The sequence below is a fragment of the Palaemon carinicauda genome, chromosome 42 (assembly GCF_036898095.1).
Source record: "Palaemon carinicauda isolate YSFRI2023 chromosome 42, ASM3689809v2, whole genome shotgun sequence".
NCBI lineage: Eukaryota > Metazoa > Arthropoda > Malacostraca > Decapoda > Palaemonidae > Palaemon > Palaemon carinicauda.
The window spans coordinates 35,046,209-35,074,147 of NC_090766.1; the positions used below are offsets into that span (position 1 = coordinate 35,046,209).

Below are 27,939 nucleotides of genomic sequence, written 5' to 3' on the forward strand. Positions count from 1 at the left end.
CAAAGTTAAAGAAACATTATCAATACTGAGATGCGGATGTTGAGGAGCCACTATCCTTGACCTACTTACAATCATACTTAGAGTTTTGTTAGGATTCAACTTTATACCCAATAATTTGCACCATGCACCAATTTTAGCTAGAGCTCTATTAAGGTTTCAGCAACCCCAGATCTACATTCAGGAGATGGAATTGTTGCAAAGAGAGTATCATCATCTGCATATGTATCGAGCTTGTTTACTGGGCCAAACTACATATCATGTGTATATAGTAATGGGCCAAGAACACTACCCTCAGGAAAAACAGGTAGTACATTCCTATATTGACTATGGTATCCATCAACAACAACTCTATGTGACCAATTACTGAAAAGTTCAATAATTATGATAAAAAAGACCCACCCAATCCTAATGTTTTGAATTTGAAAGCAAGGGCATCACGATTAACATGATTAAATGGAGTGCTAAATAAAGGCTAATTATTTGAACTTCCTGACCACAATCAAGGGATTTCTGCATAGCATTGGAGGGTATCCCGTGCTTCAGGGCTTTTACGAAAGCTAAATATCGATCTAGAGAACACATGGTATGTTCAGTATACCTATTTAGATGTTATGATAAAAGACATTCTAAAATTTTACTGGTATTATGCAGTAATCAGCGTGACTTTACCTACATCAAATGATTTTACTTAATGGAGTAACATTACCAATTTTTCATGAAGTGCCAATAGAACCCCTTTTCGCTTACTTGCGGAAAGTAACAAATGATTCAGAAACAAAGAAATGTGCAGTCTTTATAAAAAAACAAAGAAAAAATATCATTTTGGTCTACACCTCCCTGAACATTAAGGACCATCATGAGAGCTTTAATTTCACGAAATCGAAAAGCTAAATTAGTCGGTTTAGCCTCAGGAAACCAGGAATGAGTATGATCAAGTTTCTCATTATTCTGCTTATGTTTTTTACTGTGTGGTTGGAAAGGTGGTTTTTAATAGAAGTTATTCCCTTAATTTTGATTTTTTTTTAGATAATTATTTTCTTTGGTGTTGATACTTTTAAATTTTTTCCACGCATATATTTTATAGTTTTTTGTGAACAAAGGTGGCATCGAAAAGATAATCAAGTAACCAGAAAAGTACTAAAGGTTTTCATTTTTGGAAAGGTTAAGATGATCAAGAAGTAACCAGAAAAGTACTAAAGGTTTTCATTTTTGGATAGGTTAAGATGATCAAGAAGTAGCCAGTAAAGTAGTAAGTAGTGATGATATTTTTACTCTTTGTGATATTCAAGGACACTTGTAAAATAATAATAATTCTTAATCAAGCAAAGAATCCAACAGTAATTATGCTTTAGAAAAAAAGGTAGAAATATATTACTTCAATTAAAGGAAACATTCTGCCATCTATTCTGTAAGCATGATTGATTGATTGATTGATTGATCATGAGTTATATGACATCCTGACTGAAAGTATGATAGGTAATTTCGTTTTTGATATATTCTCTACATAACATCAAAAAGTGAATTTCATGCCAGTGTTAACTTTGGTTTTATATGCAAACAATGTCCCCCCAAAAAATGTTTTTTTTTTTAAAGAAAAAGGTCATGTTATTAATCCATGGGGGTAAAGGGATGGCTTTTGTGAAACGTACCAGTACGTCCTTTGGGGGTAAAAGGGTTATTAATAAGTCAGTAGTCAAGCAGGATCGGAATAGTAGGAAGGTTTGCTCATTTAAACTGAACTGATTCTTAATCAGAAATTAGAATCAGCAGAAACTGCAGTGAAACAATGATTTATTGACATGCATTTGGAAACGGTTGAAGTTGTGCCGATGATATTTCCTGCAGTCAAACCTGGGCGTAGATTAAGCGATAGATGTAGTACCTGTAGTAGTAGCAGTGGTAGTTCCAGTAGTAGTAGCAGTGGTAGTTCCTGTAGTAGTAGCAGTGGTAGTATCTGTACCTGTACCAGTGGTAGTAGCAGTGGTAGTTCCTGTAGTAGTAGCAGTGGTAGTTCCTGTAGTAGTACCAGTGGTAGTAGCTGTGGTAGTTCCTGTAGTAGTACCAGTGGTAGTAGCAGTAGTAGTTCCTGTAGTAGTACCAGTGGTAGTAGCAGTTGTAGTTCCTGTAGTAGTAGCAGTGGTAGTTCCTGTAGTAGTAGCAGTGGTAGTTCCTGTAGTTGTAGCAGTGGTAGTTCCTGTAGTTGTACCAGTGGTAGTAGCAGTTGTAGTTCCTGTAGTAGTACCAGTGGTAGTACCAGTGGTAGTTCCCGTAGTTGTGCCAGTGGTAGTTCCTGTAGTTGTACCAGTGGTAGTTCCCGTAGTTGTACCAGTGGTAGTAGCAGTGGTAGTTCCCGTAGTTGTACCAGTCGTAGTTCCTGTAGTTGTACCAGTGGTAGTTCCTGTAGTTGTACCAGTGGTAGTAGCAGTGGTACTTCCTGTAGTAGTACCAGTGGTAGTAGCAGTGGTAGTTCCCGTAGTTGTGCCAGTGGTAGTTCCTGTAGTTGTACCAGTGGTAGTTCCTGTAGTAGTACCAGTGGTAGTAGCAGTGGTAGTTCCCGTAGTTGTACCAGTGGTAGTTCCTGTAGTTGTACCAGTGGTAGTTCCTGTAGTAGTACCAGTGGTAGTAGCAGTGGTAGTTCCTGTAGTAGTACCAGTGGTAGTAGCAGTGGTAGTTCCCGTAGTTGTACCAGTGGTAGTTCCTGTAGTTGTACCAGTGGTAATTCCTGCAGTTGTACCAGTGGTAGTAGCAGTGGTAGTTCCCGTAGTTGTACCAGTGGTAGTAGCAGTTGTAGTACCTGTAGTAGTACCAGTGGTAGTAGCAGTGGTAGTTCCTGTAGTAGTACCAGTGGTAGTAGCAGTGGTAGTTCCTGTAGTAGTACCAGTGGTAGTAGCAGTGGTAGTTCCCGTAGTTGTACCAGTGGTAGTTCCTGTAGTGGTACCAGTGGTAGTTCCTGTAGTTGTACCAGTGGTAGTAGCAGTGGTTGTTCCTGTAGTAGTACCAGTGGTAGTAGCAGTAGTAGTTCCTGTAGTAGTACCAGTGGTAGTAGCTGTGGTAGTTCCTGTAGTAGTAGCAGTGGTAGTTCCCGTAGTTGTACCAGTGGTTGTACCAGTAGTAGTTCCTGTAGTAGTACCAGTGGTAGTAGCAGTGGTAGTTCCTGTAGTAGTACCAGTGGTAGTTCCCGTAGTTGTACCAGTGGTAGTTCCTGTAGTTGTACCAGTGGTAGTAGCAGTGGTTGTTCCTGTAGTAGTACCAGTGGTAGTAGCAGTAGTAGTTTCTGTAGTAGTACCAGTGGTAGTAGCTGTGGTAGTTCCAGTAGTAGTAGCGGTGGTAGTAGCAGTGGTAGTTCCTGTAGTAGTACCAGTTGTAGTAGCAGTTGTAGTTCCTGTAGTAGTACCAGTGGTAGTAGCTGTGGTAGTTCCAGCAGTGGTAGCGGTGGTAGTTCCTGTAGTAGTAGCAGTGGTAGATCCCGTAGTTGTACCAGTGGTTGTACCAGTAGTAGTTCCTGTAGTAGTACCAGTGGTAGTAGCAGTGGTAGTTCCTGTAGTAGTACCAGTGGTAGTAGCAGTGGTAGTTCCTGTAGTAGTACCAGTGGTAGTAGCTGTGGTAGTTCCAGTAGTAGTAGCAGTGGTAGTTCCCGTAGTTGTACCAGTGGTTGTACCAGTAGTAGTTCCTGTAATAGTACCAGTGGTAGTAGCAGTCGTAGTTCCTGTAGTAGTGCCCGTGGTAGATCCTGTAGTAGTACCAGTAGTAGTTCCAGTAGTAGTATCAGTGGTAGTTCCTGTAGTAGTACCAGTGGTAGTAGCAGTGGTAGTTCCTGTAGTAGTGCCAGTGGTAGATCCTGTAGTAGTACCAGTAGTAGTTCCAGTAGTAGTATCAGTGGTAGTTCCTGTAGTAGTACCAGTGGTAGTAGCAGTTGTAGTTCCTGTAGTAGTACCAGTGGTAGTAGCAGTTGTAGTTCCTGTAGTAGTACCAGATGTAGTTCCTGTAGTAGTTCCTGTAGTAGTTCCTGTAGTAGTAGCAGTAGTAGTTTCAGTAGTAGTACCAGTGGTAGTTCCTGTAGTAGTTCCTGTAGTAGTAGCAGTAGTAGTTTCAGTAGTACTACCAGTGGTAGTTCCTGTAGTAGTTCCTGTAGTAGTAGCAGATGTAGTATCTGTGGTTGGTCATTGTAATTAAAATGCATATATTGAATAATTAAATGTTAAGGATACAATCATTTTCATCTTTTTTTAAATTTTTTCTTTATTCGTTTTTCTTAATGGTGGATTTTTTCTTAATTTTCAAGATATTATTTTTTTAAAGATTTTTTTTAGATATGTAAGGTTATATCGAGAAATGTATGCCCTACGTGTATGTTCCAACTCTCATTAAAGATTATTTTTTCCTTAATTTTCAAGGATATTGATTTTTTAAAGATAATTCGTAGATGGCGAAGGTTAAATTTAGAAATGTATGTCCTACGAGGATGTTCTAACTCTCGTTAAAATCATTACAGTAATATAAAGTTTCTGTTTTCAATTTTGTTAGAAAACAAATGTATATTTGTCATATCCCAAGTTTCGAAACGGTAACATATATGAACAAGGCTAATTAAAAGTGAATATAATTGATTACGAGACATAAATCGTATTCAGTCTTGTTGAGGAATAAAACAGTTGATGAACCACATCTAAAATCTTATCTGGATCAAATCCAGTAAGAGATAATCCAACTAAAATTGATGGAGAAATGAATCATTTACAAATGATTGGATTACAAAATAGGGCAGATAAGTCAATTTGAAATACAATAAGAAACATTGTATTCTTGACACATTCACCTCAGCTTAGACGTATAATAATGTGGTCCCTGTTGCTGTGGTGTTTTTTAGCATTAGTGGTAGTAATGTACATGTTACAATAATAGTGCATGTTACAAGATTTAGTACATGCTACAAGATTTAGTACATACTACAAGAGGCAGTACATGCTACAAGAGGTAGTTCGTGTGATGTTTGCAAGTTTCTATTTTTTTCCCTGATATTTTCAGTGTTAGTCATCATAGTTGTGACTGGGGTAATTTTTAGTAGTCGTTGAAGCATTGTTGACATAGTTCATACAATGTTACCAGAGGTAATGACTGGTTTTATCCAGCGTCGAATTTAATATATTTCCATTGGTGTAACCTACCATAGTGTTGGTAATTTTTTTATAATTGTTTCCTATGCTAGTTCCAGTTCTTGTAATTGTGTAGTTCTTTTTGGATTTGATTGCCAAGGAGAATTGAAAACCAAATCTAGCTTTTATTCATGATTTAAAAAAAAAAAAAATCAATATCAGGAAGGAAAAGGTAAAACATTTCTCATAAAATGATCAGTTCTAATAAAAAGTGTCCAAAATAATGATAAACTTTGCAGCAATTCCCAAACATCTAAGATATCTATGTGATTGCAAATGGAAAAAGGGAGAATAAAACTTATGATTTCGGTCACAATGGCATATCTTACTTATTCATAAGTTCAAACTTACAGCAAATGTTCTTATGTTGAACAGGCTGATATTAATCTTTTCATAGTTTAATATGACTTTTATATTTTGTTGTTAATATTTTTAAAGTATTTTATCAATTGTTAAATATATCTCATATGGTTTATTTTTTCCTTATTTCTTTTTGTTATTGGGATATTTTTCCCTGATGGAGCCCCTGGTCTTATGGCATCCTTCTTTTCCAGCTAAGGTTTTAGCTTATAGAGTAATAATAATAATTTGGTAAGTGGTATGTGTATTTTGTAGGGCGTAACCCCAACACTCATAAGGAATTTTGTATTTCAACTTTCTGAACTTCAGTGTGCAAAAATTTAAGAGTTTATACTTGGTAAAGTGTGTGTTAGGATAGGAAATGAAGTGAGTGAGTGGTTTCCAGCGAGAGTGGGGCTGAGACAGGGATGTGTGATGATGCCATGGTTGTTCATTTTTGTTGTTGATAGAGTTGTAAGAGAGATGAATGCTCGAGTGGTTGATTGAGGGTTGAAACTGATAGAAGACAATAATCATGAGTGGAGGTGAATCAGTTCTTGATTGCGTATGATACTGTATTGGTTGGAGACTTGGAGGAGAAGCTGGTCTAATTAGTGATTGAGTTTGGAAGGGTGTGTGAGAGAAGGAAGATGAGAATTAATATGGGTAAGAGTAAGTTTATGAGATGCACAAGAAGGGAGGGTGGTGCTAGATTGAATGTCATGTTAAATAGAGAGTTACTTGAGGAAGTAGATCATTTTAATTACTTAGCGTCTGTTGTTGCTGAAAATGGTGGAGTGGGAGCAGATGTACATGAGAGAGTGAATGAAGGATGTAAAGTGTTGGGGGCCAGTGAAAGGAATGGCAAAGAATAGAAGGCTAAAATGAATGTAAAGAAAATTTGTATGAGAGAGTGATTGTAACAACTCTGATCTATGGATCGTAGTGTGGTAGATAAAAGTAACAACTGTGATCTATGGATCGTACTGGTGACGGGTGAAAGTGACGAAGAGACAGAAATTGAAAGTGTTCAAGATGAAGTGTCTAAGGAGTATGACTGGTGTATCTCGATTAGAGTTAAGAATGCACTAGCGAGCATGAGAACAAGTGCAAGGAAGGAATTAGCAGCTAGAAGGGGTATGAATATGTTGAGGTGGTTTGGCCACGTAGAGAGAACGGAAATAGGCATCTGCTGAAGAAGGCGATGAATGCATGTGTTGATAGGAGAAGTACAAGAGGAAAGCAGTACCAACCAAACTCGGTTGAACTCCTCGTCAGGCAGGGAAGAACAAAGAGAATAAAAATCCCCTTATGTTATCATTTATGACGGCTACCCCAAAAATTGGTGGAAGTGCCATGGTAGATAGATAGATAGATATCTCTCAGTGACCAACCTACAAATTGCTGTTGTATGTATTATATATAAGATATACATAATTTATGTGTATTATTATAATATAGATAATATATTCATATATATATATATATATATATATATATATATATATATATATTTATATTAAATACATATAATGCGTTTATATGTATAATTTCTTTATTGATTTAATACTTTCTTTTTCTTATAGTAATGATCATATGTTAACCGTATATAAAATCTTTCAAAGTTATTATTATTATTATTATTATCATTATTATTATTATTATTATTATTATTATTATTATTATTATTATTATTATTATTATTAAATGCTAAGCTAAAACCCTAGTTGGAAAAGCACGATGCTATGAGCCCAGGGGCCCCAACAGGGAAAATAACCCAGTGAGGAAAGGAAATAAGGAAAAATAAAATATTTTAAGAATAGTAACAATAATAAAATAAATATTTCCTATTTAAATTATAAAATCTTCAACAAAACAAGAGGAAGAGAAACCAGATAGAGAAGTGTGTTCGAGTGTACCCTCAAGCAAGAGAACTCTAACCCAAAGCAGTGTAAGACCATGGTACAGAGGTTATGGCACTACCCAAGACTAGAGAACAATGGTTTGATTTTGGAGTGTTCTTCTCCTAGAAGAGCTGCTTACCATAGCTAAAGAGTGTCTTGTACCCTTACCAAGAGGAAAGTAGCCACTGAACAATTACAGTGCAGTAGTTAACCCCTTGGGTGAAGAAGAATCGTTTGGTAACCATAGTGTTGTCAGGTGTATGAGGACAGAGGAGAATCTGTAAAGAATAGGCCAGACTATTCGGCGTCTGTGTAGGCAAAGGGAAAGAACCGTAACCAGAGAGAACGGTCCTATGTAGTACGGTGTGGCCAGTCAAAGAACCCCATAACTCTTTAGCGGTAGTATCCCAACGGGCGGCTGGTGCCCAGGCCAACCTACTACCTCCAAGTTACCTATAAAATACATTTATAAATTTCTAGATGCTAATCCCATATTAAAGAATTAGCCTTTATTAAGGATATTAGATTTACATCAATATCTTCATCCATGTTTATATGTGAAAAAAATAACCAGACGTCCAGTCCAAGTACTAGGAATCAGGTCCAACAATTATTAGGTGGTGGGAAATTTGACGTCAATGGGGCATATGTTTTATATTAAACCGGTTCATGGAAAAAAAATAGGGTTTTGGAAGCCAGGCTTGAGCTCTGATGACGTCATCTCTGTTTGGGAGTGCTGGACCAGTTTTTACTAGATCTTGGTCCAATCATAAAGATAGCCACGGGTTACTGTAGATGCTCGTGAATAGTGTGTGCCTCTGTGGCACCAGCAATAGAGAGTGGGATGTCGTAGAGCTAATGCAAGGCCGAACAAGGGTTGAGAGTGCCTCAGATAAAACCTTCGTCAGGCAGCTAGTGTGAAAGGGACCATAGTATCTTAAGGTGTTTTCATGTTGCAAAGTATTCACTCAATAATTAGATTCCTGTTAAATGCTGATATATAAAACAATGTAACTAATATTTGTTCCAACGCGAATACTTACCTCGAACTACTTTCTATAGGAGTTACTGGTAATCTCCTCTCTATCGACCAGAGTTTTGCGTATGTTACCCCCCACCCCGCTTTCTAAGTAGACCTACCCCCGGCATTAAGGAATGTGCCCCGAGGGTAGGATCAAGGTAGGTAGCTGTATGGCTGGGTCAGCCTCATCATTAAGTTCTCTGGTCGCGCGGTGTACACACCTCGCTCTCTTTCTCTGTCGATCCTTTGTGTGCGTTCTAGTGTCCCACGTGTTCCCAGCGTGGCAACTTGCGTTTTCCAGTGTACTTTTCCCGGGTGTTCCTGTGGGTTCACCTTCCACCCTTGTGCTTACCCAGTGGATTCCTTGATTCCCTTCAAGGAATTAATAACTGAAGGGAACAATTTTACAATAAATCATCCTTCCTCCCCTTATCCTCTGTGTTCGCCGTGTAGGGGCAGCTTATGTTCTCCTACAGCCACGTGTCAGGACTACTAGTCCTGGAACGTAGTGCAGTGGGTGCACTTCGGCACCAAGAGGAAGAATACATTCAAGAGGCTCATAGGAAGACGAGCCTCTCCTCGCCACTTACCTCCCGATGCCTCGTCGAATAGAGCTTCTTATACAGCCATCTTCCCCTACCCAGAGTAGGTGACGAGGTAAGTCAGTTGCGGGGAAGTGCCCATTGCTCTTCCCCAGGAGTTTGAGTGGGTGCGTTATAGCACCAAGAAGAAGTAGGCGACGAAGGGGTCGCCTAAGAAGACTAGCGCCCCTTTCCCCCCTTGCTTCGCCGGGCGTTTCGTCTGACAGAGCTTCCCTACCACCCTCCCCTACCCAGAGTAGGAGACGAGGTTGGTCTGTTGTGGGGAAGGTAACTCCTAGAAAGTAGTTCGAGGTAAGTACTACTTTCGGGAGTGTGTTGGGAGACGGAGTCCTGGTGCAAGCAGGCCACGTCTCCTCTGATGACCCCATGTGGGGGAAAATGTCCCTTATTCTTCTCCAGTCTCTTTGGCGTATTTTCAGTCACTTCTGCAGCCGAGGGCGTCGCCGAGAAGGAGCCTCCCAAGTCTGTATTGCAGCGTTCCCCGGACTGGCAGCCCAGGGTTTTTCTCGCCACGAAGGCCATCCTCCAGACGTAGATATAACCCTCGCAGGGAGAAATGCGAGAAGGCCTCTTCAGGCAGGCGTAAGGCCTTGAAGCTTCCGGTTCACCCCGCCAGCGGGTGGAACCGTGCTTCTTTACGGGCAGCCTGGCCGAATCAGCACAGCTGGTTCGGCCCTCGGACTTAAAGGAACGGTTCCCTCTGTCGGGTCAGCCCACGGGGATCCGCGTCCTCGTTCCCCAGAGAGAATACACGAACGGTAGTCCTCGACGGCACGGCGATGCCGGTTCTGACCCCCGAACCTGGTGCGGAGGCTCCCGCCGGGGAAGACCGGTACCACCGCAAGGGAGTGCCTGGTATTCCAGATCCGAAGCGCCCAGTGGGGAGTGCCCGGTGACCCGGCTCCTCGGGATCAAGCCGTAGGAAGGACTCTACAGGTAGGCATAAGTCCTCGAAGCCTCCGGTTCACCCCGCCCAGCGGGGGGAAACGCGCTTCTTGTCGGGCTGCCTGGCCGAATCAGCCCAGATGGTGCGGCCTTCGGGTCGGGAGGAACGGTTCCCGCTGTCGGGTCAGCCCACGTGAACTGCGTCCTTGGCACCCAGAGCCCTTGGGCGGACGAGAGTCCCCGCTGAACCAGCGATGCCTGCGTTAACCCAGGCCCCTGGTGTGGACGTCCCCGCAGATGAAATCCAGTACCTCGGCAGGACGGCGCCCCTGGCCCCAAGGGCTAGACGTCCAGTCGGCGTGCCCGGTAACCCAGCTCCCCGGCCCCAAGCCGAGACCTCGGCTGACGGAAGGGAGGGTTCCCCGACGGAGGACTCCGCCTATAGGAGAGTGGTTAGCCTTATCAGAAGGCACCACGAAATAGCAGAACTTGCGGCTACGGATGAAGATTCCTGGAGGTCAAGCCTTTTGAGGATCTTGCAGACTCCCTCCCAACCTAAGATGTCCCTAGCACTTCCTCTAGCCCGAAATCTAGTCCTAGGGCAGGAGTATGTCGACAAGGTAGTGGCCAGCAATGCCGAGGCCCCCAAAACCCAGAGGTCCTCGAAATTGCTCCAGGGCCTCAGAACCCAAGGCAAAGTCTGTGTGCCAGCGGGACGACGCCCAGGCCCCTGTAAGGTGGAGTCAGCTGTAGACATCCTTAGTCAAGGCGTCTCAGACGGTAGAGCCTCTTCGGCCCCAGTCTGTTTCTCGCCAGCAGAAGCCTCCATGATGGAGGAAATGTCGCGGGACTTAGTAAACGTCTCCTCTTGGCTGGACTGGTGGGTGTACAAGCCTCCTTCGACCCCGAGGACCCTGACCAGCAGGGCCTACTGAGGGACTTCATTACCTCCGGGGGTAAAACCCTTAAGTTTCTGACATATCAGTCTCTCGCTTTAACAGCTAACTGGGTTCTCCGTAAGCGAGACACTGTTCTAACAAAGGTGTCTCGTAAGGTACCAGACAGGGAGGCGCGAGCCATTCGCAGCCTACCCCTGTGGGGAGAGTCTTTGTTTTCTCTGAAGGAACTAGAAGCCATAATGGAGAAGGTCTCGAAAAAGAAGGAGGCTAACGTCCCCAGACCGACGACTTCTAGGAGACCGCCCTACAAGAGGTCCGTCTCGGATAGCGCCGCGACGCCCCAACCCTCTACCAGCACTACGAGGAGAGAGGCCCCCTCTTACTCCTGGTCCGCAACGCCTCAGCCCCCCCCCCGCAGGGGAGCTCCAGCGCCCTCAAGCTCCTTCAGGTCGGGTTACTCCGCTTCTAGGAGAGGCCGATCAGGCCGCCCCTCTAGAAGGAGATAGAGTGGGAGGCCCCCTATCCCCGCCCAAGCCTCGGGTTAGGGGATGCCTCAGACGACATTGGCAAGCATGGAAGGCTCAAGGGGCAGAGCCTTGGACAGTGTCCGTACTAAAGGAGGGCTACAGACTTCCGTTCCTAACGGAACCACCCCCTCTTATTCCGGCCAACCGGACAGAATGGCTAGCTCCCAAAGACCCGTTAAAGAGGACCGCCCTTCAAGAGGAGGTATCCTCCATGTTAGAGAAGGGCACCATGGAAGAAGTTCTTCTCCCAGGACCAGGTTTCTACAGTCGCCTGTTCCTGGTGGAGAAAGCGACCAGGGGGTGGAGATCGGTTATAGATCTGTCAGCTCTCAACAAGTTCGTCAAGAAGACGGACTTCAAAATGGACACTCCGAAGTCAGTCCTGCTGTCCTTGAGGGAGAAAGATTTTATGATGACCGTCGACCTCAAGGACGCATACTTCCAAATTCCGATCCACCGCTCGAGTCGGAAGTTCCTCCGGGTAAAATGGGGTTCCCAGATCCTGCAATTCAGGACTCTGCTTCGGTCTGTCAACAGCGCCCCAGGTGTTCACGAGAGTCTTCATGACTGTCTCAGTGTGGGCTCACGAACGAGGCATCCGCCTTATCAGATACCTGGACGACTGGTTGCTCCTTTCGTCCTCAAAGGTCCTCTTGGAGGAACAAGGGAGAAGTCTCCTCCAGTTTTGCAGAGATCTGGGGATTGTAATCAACCCGAAGAAATCAAATCTATCCCCGTCCACCAGAATGAACTACTTGGGGATGACATTAGACACCATTCGGGGAAAAGTTTTCCCTTCGGAGGACAGGATAAGAAACCTCAGGCATATCATTCAGCCGTTCCTGTCAGAACACCCCAGGAGAGCGAAAGACTGGCAGAGGCTGATAGGCCACCTGGTCTCATTGGAGAAACTAGTTCCCCAGGGGAGGGTAAGGCTCAGATCCATCCAATGGAATCTCAAGAACCTCTGGTGCCAGACGGACTCACAACAGGTGCTAATTCCAGTCCTTCCAAACACGAGACCCTCCCTGGAATGGTGGCATTGCCAGTCGAACTCCCTCAAGGGGATGCCCTTCGGGACCGGCCCTCCCGAGTTACTTCTGTTCACAGACGCCTCCAACCAGGGATGGTGAGCCCATCTCCTCGACGAAACGGCACGAGGTACCTGGTTGGAAGGGGAGAAGCAACTCCACATCAATGTCCTGGAGTTGAAGGCAGTCCAGAAGGCGTGCCTACACTTCGCAAGTCTGCTAAAGGGAAACACCGTGGCGTTGATGTGCGACAACGCCACGGTAGTAGCATACATAAAGAAACAGGGAGGCTTGAAATCGAGAGAGTTGTGCGATCTCACCATAGAGATTCTAGATTGGGCAGAAGAAAATCAAGTGGTGACGTTAGCAAGGTTCATTCCCGGGGGGAAAACGTTCTGGCCGACGGCCTCAGCAGAATGGGCCAGATAGTAGGGACAGAATGGTCCCTTCTCCCGGAAGTAGCCAAGCTCATCATTCAGCGCTGGGGTTCCCCGGTGATGGACCTCTTTGCAACAAAACTCAACGCCCAACTCCCAGTCTATTGCTCCCCTGTACCAAACCCGAAAGCAGCCTTAGAAGACGCCTTTCAGCACAAGTGGGACAATCTGGATGTGTACGCTTTTCCCCCTTTCACGTTGATAAGACAAGTGCTCAACAGAGTAAGGACCGCCCGAAACCTGAAGATGACTTTGGTAGCGCCCTGGTGGCCGGAGAGAGAGTGGTTCGCGGACCTAAAAGACCTAGCGAGTCAACCGCCGTGGCCTCTGCCCGCCAGGTCAGACCTTCTGCAACAGCCTCACTTTCTCAGGTTCCACGATAACCGACTCTCCCTTCGTCTTCACGCCTGGAGACTATCGAGCGGCTCCTGAAGAAGGAAGGATATTCTTCCTCCACGGCTAAGAGAATGTCTCTATACCTGAGAAAGTCGTCAGCCGCGGTATACCAGGCAAAATGGGCCTCCTTCACGAAGTGGTGCTCTGAGAGGCACATTAGACCTCTTAAGGCCTCTGTCCCAGACATAGCAGATTTTCTGGTGTTTCTGAAGGGCATCGACCTGGGGGCCTCGAGACACATAGCGATGCTTGTCAAGAGTTTCGAGCAGTCTTGCCCCCTACAGGCGAGTAGGGTGCCCCAGTGGGACTTAGCCAAGGTCCTGAAGATGCTGTGTCGTCCCCCCTTCGAACCCTTGAAGGATATCGTAGACAGAGATCTCACCCTCAAGGCCGTCTTCTTGCTGGTCTTGGCGTCCGCTAAGAGAGTGGGAGAGATCCATGGTCTATCATACGACGTTTCTCATTCAAAGGGGTGGAAAGAAGTATCCTTCAAGTTCGTGCCTTCTTTTGTGGCCAAGACTCAGAACCCAGCAGTCTGGGACCCGAAGTTTGAAGGTTTCTCAATTCCTGCCATCCCTAAGACAGGCAATGCAGAAGACTTGAAATTATGCCCGGTGCGAACAATTAGGAAATACCTGGAAAGAACAGCGCATCTCCGACCAGGCATCAAGAGCCTCTTCGTTTCCACAGGTATTAATAAGAAACAAGTTTCCAAAAACACCATTTCCTTCTGGTTGAGACAAGTTATCGCCAGAACCTACAAGGAAGATGGCATAGCAGTGCCAGGCACTGCCCGGCCTCATGACATCAGGGGCCTGAGCACCTCCTTAGCCTTTGAGAAAAACATGGCAGTGGGGCAGATCCTGCGAGCAGGTACTTGGTCGAACCAGTCAACCTTTACTGCCCATTACCTCAAGGACTACTCAAGAAAATCCTTGGACGGGTTCTCCCTTGGAACAGTCATCTCCGCCCTCCAAGCGGTGTAACGGTAAAACCCCAGGCGCGATCAAGACTAGCGACCGGTAGGCACAAGTGTGGTTTCCTACCTCCTACCCAGTTGCTTACTTGCCCCTTCGGGGAATACCGACTGTTCCCATAAGATAACACATTCTTCACGACTACGCTCCTGGAAGGAACGTCAAAAGAAGTTTTTCAAAGAGTGAGTACTTAGACACTAATGTGAATTTTTGTGTAGTTACCCTCGCATCTGCTTTCTAGTAGGTCCCGTTATCCATAGGCCTCTTGGCCTCCACGTCCCGGGTCAGGGGGTCAGAATAGCACTCCCGCCTCCTAAAGTGTAAGTCTCCTATAGAAAGTAGTTCGAGGTAAGTATTCGTGTTGGAACAAATAAAAAATTTTAAGTAATTTTTATTTTTCCTAACATACTTACCGAGAACTACTTTCGGGTAATGGCCCTCCCTTCCTTCCCCGAGTGCCTCTCTTCCCTTGCTAGCATTGTGCTAATTCAATAGAACTTAATGATGAGGCTGACCCAGCCATACAGCGACCTACCTTGATCCTACCCTCGGGGCACATTCCTTAATGCCGGGGGTAGGTCTACTTAGGAAGCGGGGTGGGGGGTAACATACGCAAAACTCTGGTCGATAGAGAGGAGATTACCAGTAACTCCTATAGAAAGTAGTTCTCGGTAAGTATGTTAGGAAAAATAAAAATTACTTAAAATTTTTGATATTTTGCTCTTTTTATCAAGATGAAGACCATATTAAAAAATAATAATTGGTGTAGAATTGCACTGCATTTGCAACAATATTATTACTTATTACTAGCTGAGCTACAACCCTATTTGGAAAAGTAGGATGCAACATGCCTAAGGGCTCGTACTGGGAAAAATAGCCCAATGAGGAAAGAAAATTAGGAAATAAACTACAAAAGAAGTAATGAACAATTAAACAATTTTTTAAAGAACAGTTACACCATTAAAACATCTTTCATATATAAACTATAAAAAGGGACTTATGTCAGCCTGTTTAACATAAAAACATATGCTGCAAATTTGAATATTTGAAGTTCCACTGGTTTAACTACCAGATTAGGAAGATCATTCCAGAAATTTGTCCCTGCTGGAATAAAACATTTAGATTACTGTGCAATATTGAGCCTTACGATGGAGAAGGCATAATTATTAGAATAAACTGCATTCCTATTATTACGAAAAGGATGGTTCTGAATGTAAAGGACGACCAGAATTATGAAAATCTTGTGTACCATGCATAACGAACTAATTGAACGATGCTGCCAGTGAATAAATTCTAGATCAAGGAATAAGAAATTTAATAGGCTGTAAGTTCCTGTCCAACAAATTAAGATGAAATTCGGCAGCTGAAGACCAGACAGGAGAACAATACTTGAAACAATGCATAATGAAAGAATTAAAAAATTTCTACAGTAGTACCAGTGGTAGTAACAGTGGTAGATCCTGTAGTTGTATCAGTGGTAGACTCTGTACGTGTAGCAGTGGTAGTAGCAGTGGTAGACTCTGTACGTGTAGCAGTGGTAGTTCCAGTGGTAGTTCCTGTAGTAGTACCAGTGGTAGTAGCAGTAGTAGTTCCTGTAGTAGTACCAGTGGTAGTTCCTGTAGTAGTAGCAGTGGTAGTATCTGTACTTGTACCAGTGGTAGTAGCAGTGGTAGTTCCTGTAGTAGTACCAGTGGTAGTTCCTGTAGTTGTACCAGTGGTAGTAGCAGTGGTAGTTCCTGTAGTTGTACCAGTGGTAGTAGCAGTGGTAGTTCCTGTAGTAGTTCCTGTAGTAGTAGCAGTGGTAGTTCCTGTAGTAGTACCAGTGGTAGTTCCTGTAGTTGTACCAGTGGTAGTAGCTGTGGTAGTTCCTGTAGTAGTACCAGTGGTAGTACCAGTGGTAGTTCCTGTAGTTGTACCAGTGGTAGTAGCTGTGGTAGTTCCTGTAGTAGTACCAGTGGTAGTTCCTGTAGTTGTACCAGTGGTAGTAGCTGTGGTAGTTCCTGTAGTAGTACCAGTGGTAGTATCAGTGGTAGTTCCTGTAGTAGTACCAGTAGTAGTACCAGTGGTAGTTCCTGTAGTAGTTCCTGTAGTAGTAGCAGTGGTAGTTCCTGTAGTAGTTCCTGTAGTAGTACCAGTGGTAGTTCCTGTAGTAGTTCCTGTAGTAGTACCAGTGGTTGTTCCTGTAGTAGTAGCAGTGGTAGTTCCTGTAGTAGTTCCTGTAGTAGTAGCAGTGGTAGTTCCTGTAGTAGTAGCAGTAGTAGTATCTGTGGATGATCCTTGTAATTAAAATGCATATATTGAATAAATAAATGATAAAGCTACAATCATTTTCATGTTCTTTTGATTTTTTTTCTATTCATATTACTTTATGGTGGATTTTTCCTTCATTTTCAAGATATTAATTATTTCAAAGATATTCTTTTAGATGTGTAAGGTTATATCTAGAAATTTATGCCTTACGTGTATGTTCTAACTCATTAAAAATGAATTTTTCCTTAATTTTCAAGGATATTGATTTTTTAACAAATAATTCTTAGGTGGCGAAGGTTAAGCCTAGAAATGTATGTCCTACGTTGATGTTCTAACTCTCATTAAAATTATTACAGTAATATAAAGTTTCTGTTTGCAATTTTGTGAGAAAACAAATATATATTTGTCATATCCCAAGTTTCGAAATAGTAACATATATGAACAAGGCTATAAACATTAATGTTTATCAGACTAAGAAAAAGTGAATATAATTGATTACAAGACATAAATCGTATTCAGTGTTGTTGAGGAATAAAACAGTTGATAAATCACATCTGAAATCTTATCTGGAGCAAATCCAGTAAGAGATAATCCAACTAAAATTGATGGAGAAGTGAATTATTTACTAATGATTGGATTACAAAATAGAGCAGATAAGTCAATTTGAAATACAATAAGAAACATTGTATTCTAGAGACATTCACCTCAAGCTTCGATGTATAATAATGTGGTCTCTGTTGCTCTCGTGTTTTTTAGCATTAGTGGTAGTAATGTACATGTTACAAGATTTAGTACATGCTACAAGAGTTAGTACATGCTACAAGAGTTAGTACATAGTACAAGAGGCAGTACATGCTACAAGAGGTAGTTCGTGTGATGTTTGCAAGTTTCTATTTTCATCCCTGATATTTTCAGTGTTAGTCATCATAGTTGTGACTGGGGTAATTTTTAGTAGTCGTTGAAGCATTGTTGACATAGTTCATACAATGTTACCAGAGGTAATGACTGGTTTTATCCAGCGTCGAATTTAATATAGTTCCATTGGTGTAACCTACAATAGTGATGGTAATTTTCTTTTTTTTTTTGTAATTTTTCCTATGTTAGTTCCAGTTCTTGTAATTTTGTAGTTCTTTTTGGATTTGATTGCCAAGGAGATCTGAAAACCAAAATTAGCTTTCATTTATGATTTTTTTTTTTTCAATTTTTCAATTTCAGGAAGGAAAAGGTAAAACTTTTCTCATAAAATGATCAGTTCTAATAAAAAGTGTCCAACACAATGATAAACTTTGCAGCAATTCCAAAACATCTAAGATATCTATGTGACTGCAATTGAAAAAAAAAAAACAATAAAACTTCTGATTACTCGGTCATAAGGGCCTATCATAAGTATTCATAAATTCAAACTTACAGCAAATGTTATGTTTAACAGGCTGACATAAGTCTTTTTATAGTTTATTTATGAAATTTATGTTTTGATGTTAATATTTTCAAAATATTTTATCAGTTGTTAACTATTTCTCATATATTTTATTTATTTCCTTATTTCTTTTTGTCACTGGGCTATTTTTCCCTGATGGAGCCCCTAGTTTTATAGTATCCTGTTTTTCCAGCTAAGGTTTTAGCTTATAGAGTAATAATAATAATTTGGTAAGTGTTATGTGTATTTCGTAGGGCGTAACCCCAACATCCATAAGTAATTTTGTATTTCAACTTTCTGAAGTTCAGTGTGCAAAAATTTAAAAGTTCATACTCAGTAAAGTGTGTGTTAGGATCTGAAATGAAGGGAGTGAGTGGTTTCCAGTGAGAGTGAAGCTGAGACAGGATGTGTGATGACGCCATGGTTGTTCAATTTTTTGTTGATAGAGCTGTAAGAGAGATGAATGCTCGAGTGGTTGATCGAGGGTTGAAACTGATAGAAGAGAATAATCATGAGTGGGAGGTGAATCAGTTCTTGATTGTGTATGATACTGTATTGGTTGGAGACTTGGAGGAGAAGCTGGTCCAATTAGTGATAGAGTTTGGAAGGGTGTGTGAGAGAAGGAAAAGGAGAGTTAATGTGGGTAAGAGTAAGTTTATGAGATGTACAAGAAGGGAGGGTGGTGCTAGATTGAATATCATGTTAAATGGAGAGTTACTGAGGAAGTAGATCCGTTTAAGTACTTAACGTTTGTTGTTGTTGTTGTTGGAAGCAGATGTACATGAGAGAGTGAATGAAGGATGTAAATTGCTGGGGGCCAGTGAAAGGAATTGCAAAGAATAGAAGGCTAAAATGAATGTAAAGAGGCTAAAGATTATGCGAGAAATATTAATGAATGGTGAGTGATTGTGACGCAGTTCCAATAGGTCCTGCTGCTTCCACTTGGTGACCACTGACGTAACAGCAGTTGGGGATCCAGCATTTAAAGCTTCAATTGTCTTAGATAACTGGGGAGGGTGGCCTGTGGCCCGCTAGCAGTACCAACGAAACTCGGTTGAACTCCTCGTCAGGCAGGGAAGAACGGAGAGAAGAAAAATCCCCTTTTGTTATCAATTATGTCGGCTACCTCAAAAAATGGTAGAAGTGTCATGGTAGATAGATAGATAGATATCTCACAGTGACCAATCTACAAAATGCTGTTGCATGTATTATATATAAAATATATATAATTTATGTGTATTATTAAGATATAGATAATATATTCATATATATATATATATATATATATATATATATATATATATATATATATATATATGTATATATATATATATATAGATATAGATATATATAATGTGTTTATATGTATAATTTCGTTATTGATTTTATACTTTCTTACCTTCATAGTAATGATCATGTGTTAACCCTATTTAAAATTTTTCAAAGTTACCTACCTATAAAATACATTTATAAATTTCTAGATGCTAATCCCATATTAAAGAATTAGCCTCTATTAAGGATATTAGATTTACATCAATATCTTCATCCATGTTTATACGTGAAAAAAATAACCAGACGTCCAGTCCAAGTACTAGGAATCAGGTCCAACAATTATTAGGTGGTGGGAATTGTGACGTCAACAGGGCATATATTTTATATCATACCAATGCATGGAAAAAGAATAGGGTTGTGGAAGCAAGGCTTCGGCTCTGATGACGTCATCACTGTTTAGGAGTGCTGGACCAGTTTTTACTAGATCTTGGTCCAGTCAGGAAGATAGCCATCGGTTACTGTAGATGCTCGTGAATTGTGTGTGCCTATGTGGCACCGGCAATAGAGAATGGGATGTCGTACACGTAATGCAAGGCCGAACAAGCGTTGAGAGTACATCAGATAGAATTGTAAAGTTTAAATGAATCCAATCTACCTATCAGTCAACTACTTCGTCAGGCAGCTAGTGTGAAAGGGACCGTAGTATCTTAAGGTGTTTTCATGTTGCAAAGTATTCACTCAATAATTAGATTCCTGTTAAATGCTGATATATAAAACAATGTAACTAATATATTTTACTCTTTTTATCAAGATGAAGACGATATTAAAAAATGATAATTGGTGTAGAATTGCACTGCATTTGCAATAATATTAATACTTATTACTAGCTGAGTTACAACCCTATTTGGAAAAGTAGGATGCTACATGTCTAAGGGCTCGTACTGGGAAAAATAGCCCAATGAGGAAAGAAAATTAGGAAATAAACTACAAAAGAAGTAATGAACAATTAAAACAATTTTTTAAAGAACAGTAACACCATTAAAACATCTTTCAGATATACAGTAAACTATAAAAAGAGACTTATGTCAGCTTGTTTAACATGAAAACATATGCTGATAATTTGAATATTTGAAGTTCCACTGGTTTAACTACCAGATTAGGAAGATCATTCCAGAAATTTGTCCCTGCTGGAATAAAACATTTAGATTACTGTGCAATATTGAGCGTTATGATGAAGAAGGCATAACTATTAGAATAAACTACATTCCTAGTATTACGAAAAGGACGACCAGAATTATGAAAATCTTGTGTACCATGCATAACGAACTAATTGAACGATGTTGCGAGAGAATAAATTCTATATCAAGCAATAAGAAATTTCATAGGCTGTAAGTTCCTGAACAACAGATTAATATGAAATTCGGCAGCTGAAGACCAGACCGGAGAACAATACTTGAAATACTGTAGAATGAAAGAATTAAAACACTTCTTCAGAATAGATTAATCACCGAAAATCTCAAAAGACTTTCTCTATAAGCCAATTTTTGTGTAGTTGAAGAAGACACAGACCCAATGTGTTTCTCAAAAGTTGATTTGCTGTCGAGAATCACACCTAAAATTTTAAGAGGCATTCAAAGTTGAAGAAACATTATCAATACTGAGATGCAGATGTTGAGGAGCCACTATCCTTGACCTACCCACAATCATACTTTGAGTTTTGTTAGGGTTCAACTTCATACCCCATAATTTGCACCATGCACCAATTTTAGCTAGAGCTCTGTTAAGGTATTCAGCAACCCAAGAAATATATTCAGGAGATGGAATTGTTGCAAAGAGAGTGTCATCATCTGCATATGCAACGAGCTTTTTTATTCTAGGCCAAATTACATGTTATCTGTATATAATATATAGTAATGAGCCAAGAACATTACCCTGAGGAACAACAAGTAGTACATTCCTATATTCACTATGGTACCCCTCAACAACAACTCTATGTGACCAATTGCTTGAAAGTTCAATAATTATTATAAAAAACACCCACCCAATCCTAACGTTTTCAGTTTGAAAGCAAGGTCATCATGATTAACATGGTCGAATGCAGTACTAAAATAAAGGCCAATCATATGAACCTCTTGACCACAATCAAGGGATTTCTGTATAGCATTGGAGATGCTACAGAGGGTATCCCGTGGTCCAAGGCTTTTACGAAAGCTAAATATCAAATTAGAGAACACATGGTATGTTCAGTATACCTATATAGATGTTATGACGAAAGACATTCTAAATTTTTGAATAATATGGCAATTACTGAAATTATGCAGTAATCCGCGTGACTTTACCTACGTCAAACGCATTTACATATTGGAGTAACATTACCAATTCTCCATCAAGTGCGAAAAGAACCCCTAATCGCTTTCTTGCGGAAAGTAACAAATAATTCAGAAGCAAAGAAATGTGCAGTCTTTATAAAAAACAAAGAAAAGATATAATTTTGGTCTACACCTCCCTGAACATTAAGGACCATCATGAGAGCTTTAATTTCACGAGATCGAAAAGCTAAATTAGTTGGTTTAGCCTCAGGAAAACAGGAATGAGGATGATCAAGTTTCTCATTACTCTGCTTACGTTTTTTACTGTGTGGTTAAAAAGGTGGTTTTTAATAGAAATCATTCCCTTAATCTTGTATCATTTTTTTGGATAATTTAGTTTCTTTGGTGTTGGTGCTTTCAATTTTTTTCTACGTATATATTTTATAGTGTTTGTGAACAAAGGTGGCATCGAAAATATGATCAAGAAGTATCCGGTAAAGTACTAAAGGTTTTCATTTTTGGAAAGGTAAAGATGATCAAGAAGTAGCCAGTAAAGTAGTAAAGGTTTTCATTTTTGGAAAGGTATAGATGATCAAGAAATAGCCAGTAAAGTAGAAAGGTTTTCATTTTTGGAAAGGTAAAGATGATCAAGTAGTAGCCATTAAAGTACTAAAGATTTTCATTTTTGGAAAGGTAAAGGTGATCAAGAAGTAGCCAGTAAAGTACTAAAGGTTTTCATTTTTGGAAAGGTAAAGGTGATCAAGAAGTAGCCAGTAAAGTAGTAAAGGTTTTCATTTTTGGAAAGGTATAGATGATCAAGAAGTAGCCAGTAAAGTAGTAAAGGTTTTCATTTTTGGAAAGTTAAAGATGATGAAGTAGCCAGTAAAGTAGTAAAGGTTTTCATTTTTGGAAAGGTAAAGGTGATCAAGAAGTAGCCAGTAAAGTAGTAAAGGTTTTCATTTTTGGAAAGGTAAAGATGATCAAGAAGTAGCCAGTAAAGTACTAAAGGTTTTCATTTTTGGAAAGGTAAAGGTGATCAAGAAGTAGCCAGTAAAGTAGTAAAGGTTTTCATTTTTGGAAAGTTAAAGATGATCAAGAAGTAGCCAGTAAAGTAGTAAAGGTTTTCATTTTTGGAAAGGTAAAGATGATCAAGAAGTAGCCAGTAAAGTACTAAAGGTTTTCATTTTTGGAAAGGTAAAGATGATCAAGAAGTAGCCAGTAAAGTACTAAAGGTTTTCATTTTTGGAAAGGTAAAGGTGATCAAGAAGTAGCCAGTAAAGTAGTAAAGGTTTTCATTTTTGGAAAGTTAAAGATGATCAAGAAGTAGCCAGTAAAGTAGTAAAGGTTTTCATTTTTGGAAAGGTAAAGATGATCAAGAAGTAGCCAGTAAAGTAGTAAAGGTTTTCATTTTTGGAAAGGTAAAGATGATCAAGAAGTAGCCAGTAAAGTACTAAAGGTTTTCATTTTTGGAAAGGTAAAGGTGATCAAGAAGTAGCCAGTAAAGTAGTAAAGGTTTTCATTTTTGGAAAGGTAAAGATGATCAAGAAGTAGCCAGTAAAGTACTAAAGGTTTTCATTTTTAGAAAGTTTTTCTTCAGAGGATTTTGTTAATTCATCTGAAAGAAGATTCACCAATAGATTGGTTTCACTTTTTACAATAGTTTTGAAACCAATATATTCAGTACATTAAATAAAAAATGAACTTATTATATATAAATAAAGGGGATAAGAATAGTGTATATAAATGATGCAACAAGACTGATATTATAAAGTAATGATGGACGTTTCCAGATTTAATAAATGATGGACAAGTTATAAAGGAAACATTCCATCGAAAGTGTCTTAAATATGTAAAAATAATGAGAGAAAATACAATACAAATATCACAATTTTGTCTGTGTGATGATATTGTTACTCTTTGTAATGTGCAAGGACCCTTGTAAAATAATAATAATTCATAATCAAGCTAAGAATCCAACAGTAATTATGCTTTAGAAAAAAAGGTAGAAATATACTACTTCAATTAAAGGAAACATTCTGCCATCTATTCTGAATGTATGATTGATTGATTGATTATAAATTATCTGGCATCATGACAAAGTATGAATAGGCAATTTTGTTTTTGATATATTCTTTACATAACATTAAAAAGTGAATTTCATGCCAGCTTTAACTTCAGTTTTATATGCAAACAATTTCCAAACAAAATGTTTCCTTTAAAAGGAAAAGGTTATGCAAATAAAAAAAGCACAGAGTTCAAATCCATTAAAGCAAAGCTAGAGTTAGTAGTAAAGTAGGACAGGAATAGTAAGAAAGTTTGCTCATTTAAACTGAACTGATTCTTAATCAGAAAATAGAATCAGCAGAAACTACAGTGTGGCTATGAAGGAATGATGTATTGACTGTGTCATCGAAACATGCATTTGGAAACGGTTGAAGTTGTGTCAATGATAGTTCCAGCAGTCGAAACTGGGATAGTTTAAGGGGAAGGGGTAGTTGTAGTTGTACCTGTAGTAGTAGCAGTGGTAGTTCCCGTAGTTGTACCAGTGGTAGTTCCTGTAGTTGTACCAGTGGTAGTTCCTGTAGTTGTACCAGTGGTAGTTCCTGTAGTTGTACCAGTGGTTGTACCAGTAGTAGTTCCTGTAGTAGTACCTGTAGTAGTACCAGTTGTAGTACCTGTTGTTGTACCAGTGGTAGTTCCAGTAGTTGTACCAGTGGTTGTACCAGTAGTAGTTCCTGTAGTAGTACCAGTTGTAGTACCTGTTGTTGTACCAGTGGTAGTTCCAGTAGTTGTACCAGTGGTAGTAGCAGTGGTAGTTCCTGTAGTTGTACCAGTGGTTGTACCAGTTGTAGTTCCTGTAGTAGTACCAGTTGTAGTACCTGTTGTTGTACCAGTGGTAGTTCCAGTAGTTGTACCAGTGGTTGTACCAGTAGTAGTTCCTGTAGTAGTACCAGTTGTAGTACCTGTTGTTGTACCAGTGGTAGTTCCAGTAGTTGTACCAGTGGTTGTACCAGTAGTAGTTCCTGTAGTTGTACCAGTCGTAGTACCTGTTGTTGTACCAGTGGTAGTTCCAGTGGTTGTACCAGTAGTAGTTCCAGTAGTAGTACCAGTCGTAGTACCTGTCGTTGTACCAGTGGTAGTTCCAGTAGTTGTACCAGTTGTAGTTGCTGTAGTAGTACCAGTTGTAGTACCTGTTGTTGTACCAGTGGTAGTTCCAGTTGTTGTACCAGTAGTAGTTCCAGTAGTAGTACCAGTTGTAGTACCTGTTGTTGTACCAGTGGTAGTTCCAGTAGTTGTACCAGTGGTTGTACCAGTAGTAGTTCCAGTAGTAGTACCAGTTGTAGTACCTGTTGTTGTACCAGTGGTAGTTCCAGTAGTTGTACCAGTTGTAGTTCCTGTAGTAGTAGCAGTTGTAGTTCCTGTTGTTGTACCAGTGGTAGTTCCAGTGGTAGTTCCAGTGGTAGTACCAGTAGTAGTACCTGTGGTTGATCCTTGAAAATAGATATGAAAAATATATTGAATGATTCTATATGAGAGTTACAGTCGTTTTCATCCATATTTTAATTTTTTCTTTATTAAATTTACCTAAATTTAACTTTTTTGTTATTTTTTTCATGAATATTTATTTTTTCACAAAAATGTTTTTTTGTCTTTTTTAAGGTTATATTTAAAAATGTGTGCCCTAAGCGGATGTTTCAACTTCTTACTCTGAGTAGAAATCTTTCAGTAATATAAAGTTTCTCACATGATTGCTTCTCTATTTTTTAATATCCACTTCTAATTCACTAAGAGAATCAAATGTATATTAATCAATAAATAATATAAGGGATGTCATATGGTATATCCCATGTTTTGAAATTGTAACAAATATAAACTAAAATGCAATTGTTCATGTATATGATACTTCAAGGAAAACTTAATGAAATTGATCTCAACCCAAATTGTATTCAGTCGCGTTGAGGAAGAAAAAAGTTGGCAAGTCTCATCTAAAATGATATCTGGAGCAAATTCAATGAATGTAAACCAACTAAGGCCTGTGGAGAAATGATTCATTGACAAAAGATAGAAAGAAAACTAGTTTTAGGACAGTAAGGCAGATCACAGCTGATGGCTGGCGTGCATATTTGTTTGTGTTCTGAATACAAGCAATGATAACAAGGGGAAAAAGTATGTTGACTTAGATGTGATTGCTTTGAGGGCAATGGGTTTACCATAACAAGGGGGAAAAGTATGTTGACTAAGAGGTGATTGTTTTGAGGGCAATGGGTTTACCATAACAAGTGGAAAGTATGTTGACTAAGTGGTGATTGTTTTGAGAGCAATTGGTTTACCATGACAAGGGGAAAAAGTATGTTGACTAAGTGGTGTTTGTTTTGAGAGCAATTGGTTTACCATGACAAGGGTAAAAAGTATGTTGACTAAGAGGTGATTGTTTTGAGGGCAATGGGTTTACCATAACAAGGGGGAAAAGTATGTTGACTAAGAGGTGATTGTTTTGAGGGCAATGGGTTTACCATAACAAGTGGAAAGTATGTTGACTAAGTGGTGATTGTTTTGAGAGCAATTGGTTTACCATGACAAGGGGAAAAAGTATGTTGACTAAGTGGTGTTTGTTTTGAGAGCAATTGGTTTACCATGACAAGGGTAAAAAGTATGTTGACTAAGAGGTGATTGTTTTGAGGGCAATGGGTTTACCATAACAAGGGGGAAAAGTATGTTGACTAAGTGGTGTTTGTTTTGAGAGCAATTGGTTTACCATGACAAGGGTAAAAAGTATGTTGACTAAGATGTGATTGCTTTGAGGGCAATGGGTTTACCATAACAAGGGGAAAAAGTATGTCGACTAAGTGGTGATTGTTTTGAGGGCAATTGGTTTACCATGACAAGGGGAAAATGTATGTTAACTAAGAGGTGATTGTTTTGAGGGCAATTGGTTTACCATAACAAGGGGAAAAAGTATGTCGACTAAGTGGTGATTGTTTGGAGGGCAATTGGTTTACCATGACAAGGGGAAAATGTATGTTAACTAAGAGGTGATTGTTTTGAGGGAAATTGGTTTACCATAACAAGGGGAAAAAGTATGTTGACTAAGTGGTGATTGTTTTGATGGCTAAGAGGTGATTGTTTTGATGCCAATGGGTTAACCATAACAAGGGGAAAATATCTTGACTAAGAGGTGATTGTTTTCGGGGCCATTGGTTTACTATAACAAGGGGAAAAGTATGTTGACTAAGAAGTGATTGTTTTGAGGCCAATGGGTTTACCATAACAAGGGGAAAATATGTTGACTAAGAGGTGGTTGTTTTGAAGGCAATTGGTTTACCATAACAAGGGGAAACAATATCTTGACTAAGAGGTGATTGTTTTCGGGGCCATTGGTTTACTATAACAAGGGGAAAAGTATGTTGACTAAGAAGTGATTGTTTTGAGGCCAATGGGTTTACCATAACAAGGGGAAAAAGTATGTTGACTAAGAGGGGATTGTTTTGAGGGCAATTGGTTTATCATAACAAGGGGAAAGTATGTTGACTAAGAAGGGATTGTTTTGAGGCCAATGGGTTTACCATAAGGGGAAAAGTATGTTGCCTAAGAAGGGATTGTTTTGAGGACAATGGGTTTACCATAACAAGGGGAAGAATTATGTTGACTAAGAGGTGGTTGTTTGGAGGCCAAGGGGTTTACCATAACAAGGGGAAACAATATCTTGACTAAGAGGTGATTGTTTTCGGGGCCATTGGTTTACTATAACAAGGGGAAAAGTAAGTTGACTAAGAAGTGATTGTTTTGAGGCCAATGGGTTTACCATAACAAGGGGAAAAAGTATGTCGACTAAGTGGTGATTGTTTTGAGGGCAATTGGTTTATCATAACAAGGGGAAAGTATGTTGACTAAGAAGTGATTGTTTTGAGGCCAATGGGTTTACCATAACAAGGGGAAAAAGTATGTCGACTAAGTGGTGATTGTTTTGAGGGCAATTGGTTTATCATAACAAGGGGAAAGTATGTTGACTAAGAAGTGATTGTTTTGAGGCCAATGGGTTTACCATAACAAGGGGAAAAAGTATGTCGACTAAGTGGTGATTGTTTTGAGGGCAATTGGTTTATCATAACAAGGGTAAAGTATGTTGACTAAGAAGGGATTGTTTTGAGGCCAATGGGTTTACCATAAGGGGAAAAGTATGTTGCCTAAGAAGGGATTATTTTGAGGACAATGGGTTTACCATAACAGGGGGAAAAATATGTTGACTACGAGGAGATTGTTTTGAGGCCAATGGGCTTACCATAACAAGGGGAAACAGTATGTGGACCAAGAATTGATTGTTTTAAGGCCAATGGGTTTACCATTCCAAGGTGAAAAAGTATATTGATTAAGAGGTGATTGTTTTGAGTCCACTGGGTTTACCATAACAAGGCGAAACAGTATGTTGACTATGAGGGGATTGTTTGTAGGGCAATTAGTGTCCCATAACAAGGGGAAACAGTATGTTGACTAGGAAGTGATTGATTTGAAGCCAATGGGT

At 40.1% G+C, this 27,939-nt stretch overlaps 2 protein-coding genes across 10 annotated transcripts in view; both read right to left on the reverse strand.

Annotated features, from left to right (window-relative positions):
* The window catches only part of LOC137633096 (putative per-hexamer repeat protein 5), a 66,485-nt gene extending 51,755 nt beyond the window's left edge, over positions 1 to 14,730 (reverse strand). Inside the window, exons 1-7 of the mRNA XM_068365257.1 lie at positions 14,707 to 14,730; positions 14,260 to 14,320; positions 4,043 to 4,150; positions 3,647 to 3,922; positions 3,359 to 3,502; positions 2,651 to 2,794; positions 1,883 to 2,014 (exon numbers count right to left, since the gene is read on the reverse strand). Of these exons, the coding sequence (XP_068221358.1) occupies positions 1,883 to 2,014; positions 2,651 to 2,794; positions 3,359 to 3,502; positions 3,647 to 3,922; positions 4,043 to 4,150; positions 14,260 to 14,320; positions 14,707 to 14,730 (889 nt within the window). The remainder of the gene's footprint in view (positions 1 to 1,882; positions 2,015 to 2,650; positions 2,795 to 3,358; positions 3,503 to 3,646; positions 3,923 to 4,042; positions 4,151 to 14,259; positions 14,321 to 14,706) is intronic.
* A 147-nt stretch (positions 14,731 to 14,877) lies between these two features.
* The window catches only part of LOC137633312 (mucin-2-like), a 74,283-nt gene continuing 61,221 nt past the window's right edge, over positions 14,878 to 27,939 (reverse strand). For 8 of the 9 annotated variants that reach the window (XM_068365543.1, XM_068365542.1, XM_068365541.1 and 5 more), the window contains 2 exons: positions 23,927 to 24,910; positions 14,878 to 16,435 (listed from right to left, as the gene is read on the reverse strand). In XM_068365543.1, coding sequence (XP_068221644.1) covers positions 15,585 to 16,435; positions 23,927 to 24,910 — 1,835 coding nt within the window. In that variant the 3' untranslated portion in view covers positions 14,878 to 15,584. The remainder of the gene's footprint in view (positions 16,436 to 23,926; positions 24,911 to 27,939) is intronic. The other variant, XM_068365536.1, reaches the window with a different exon arrangement.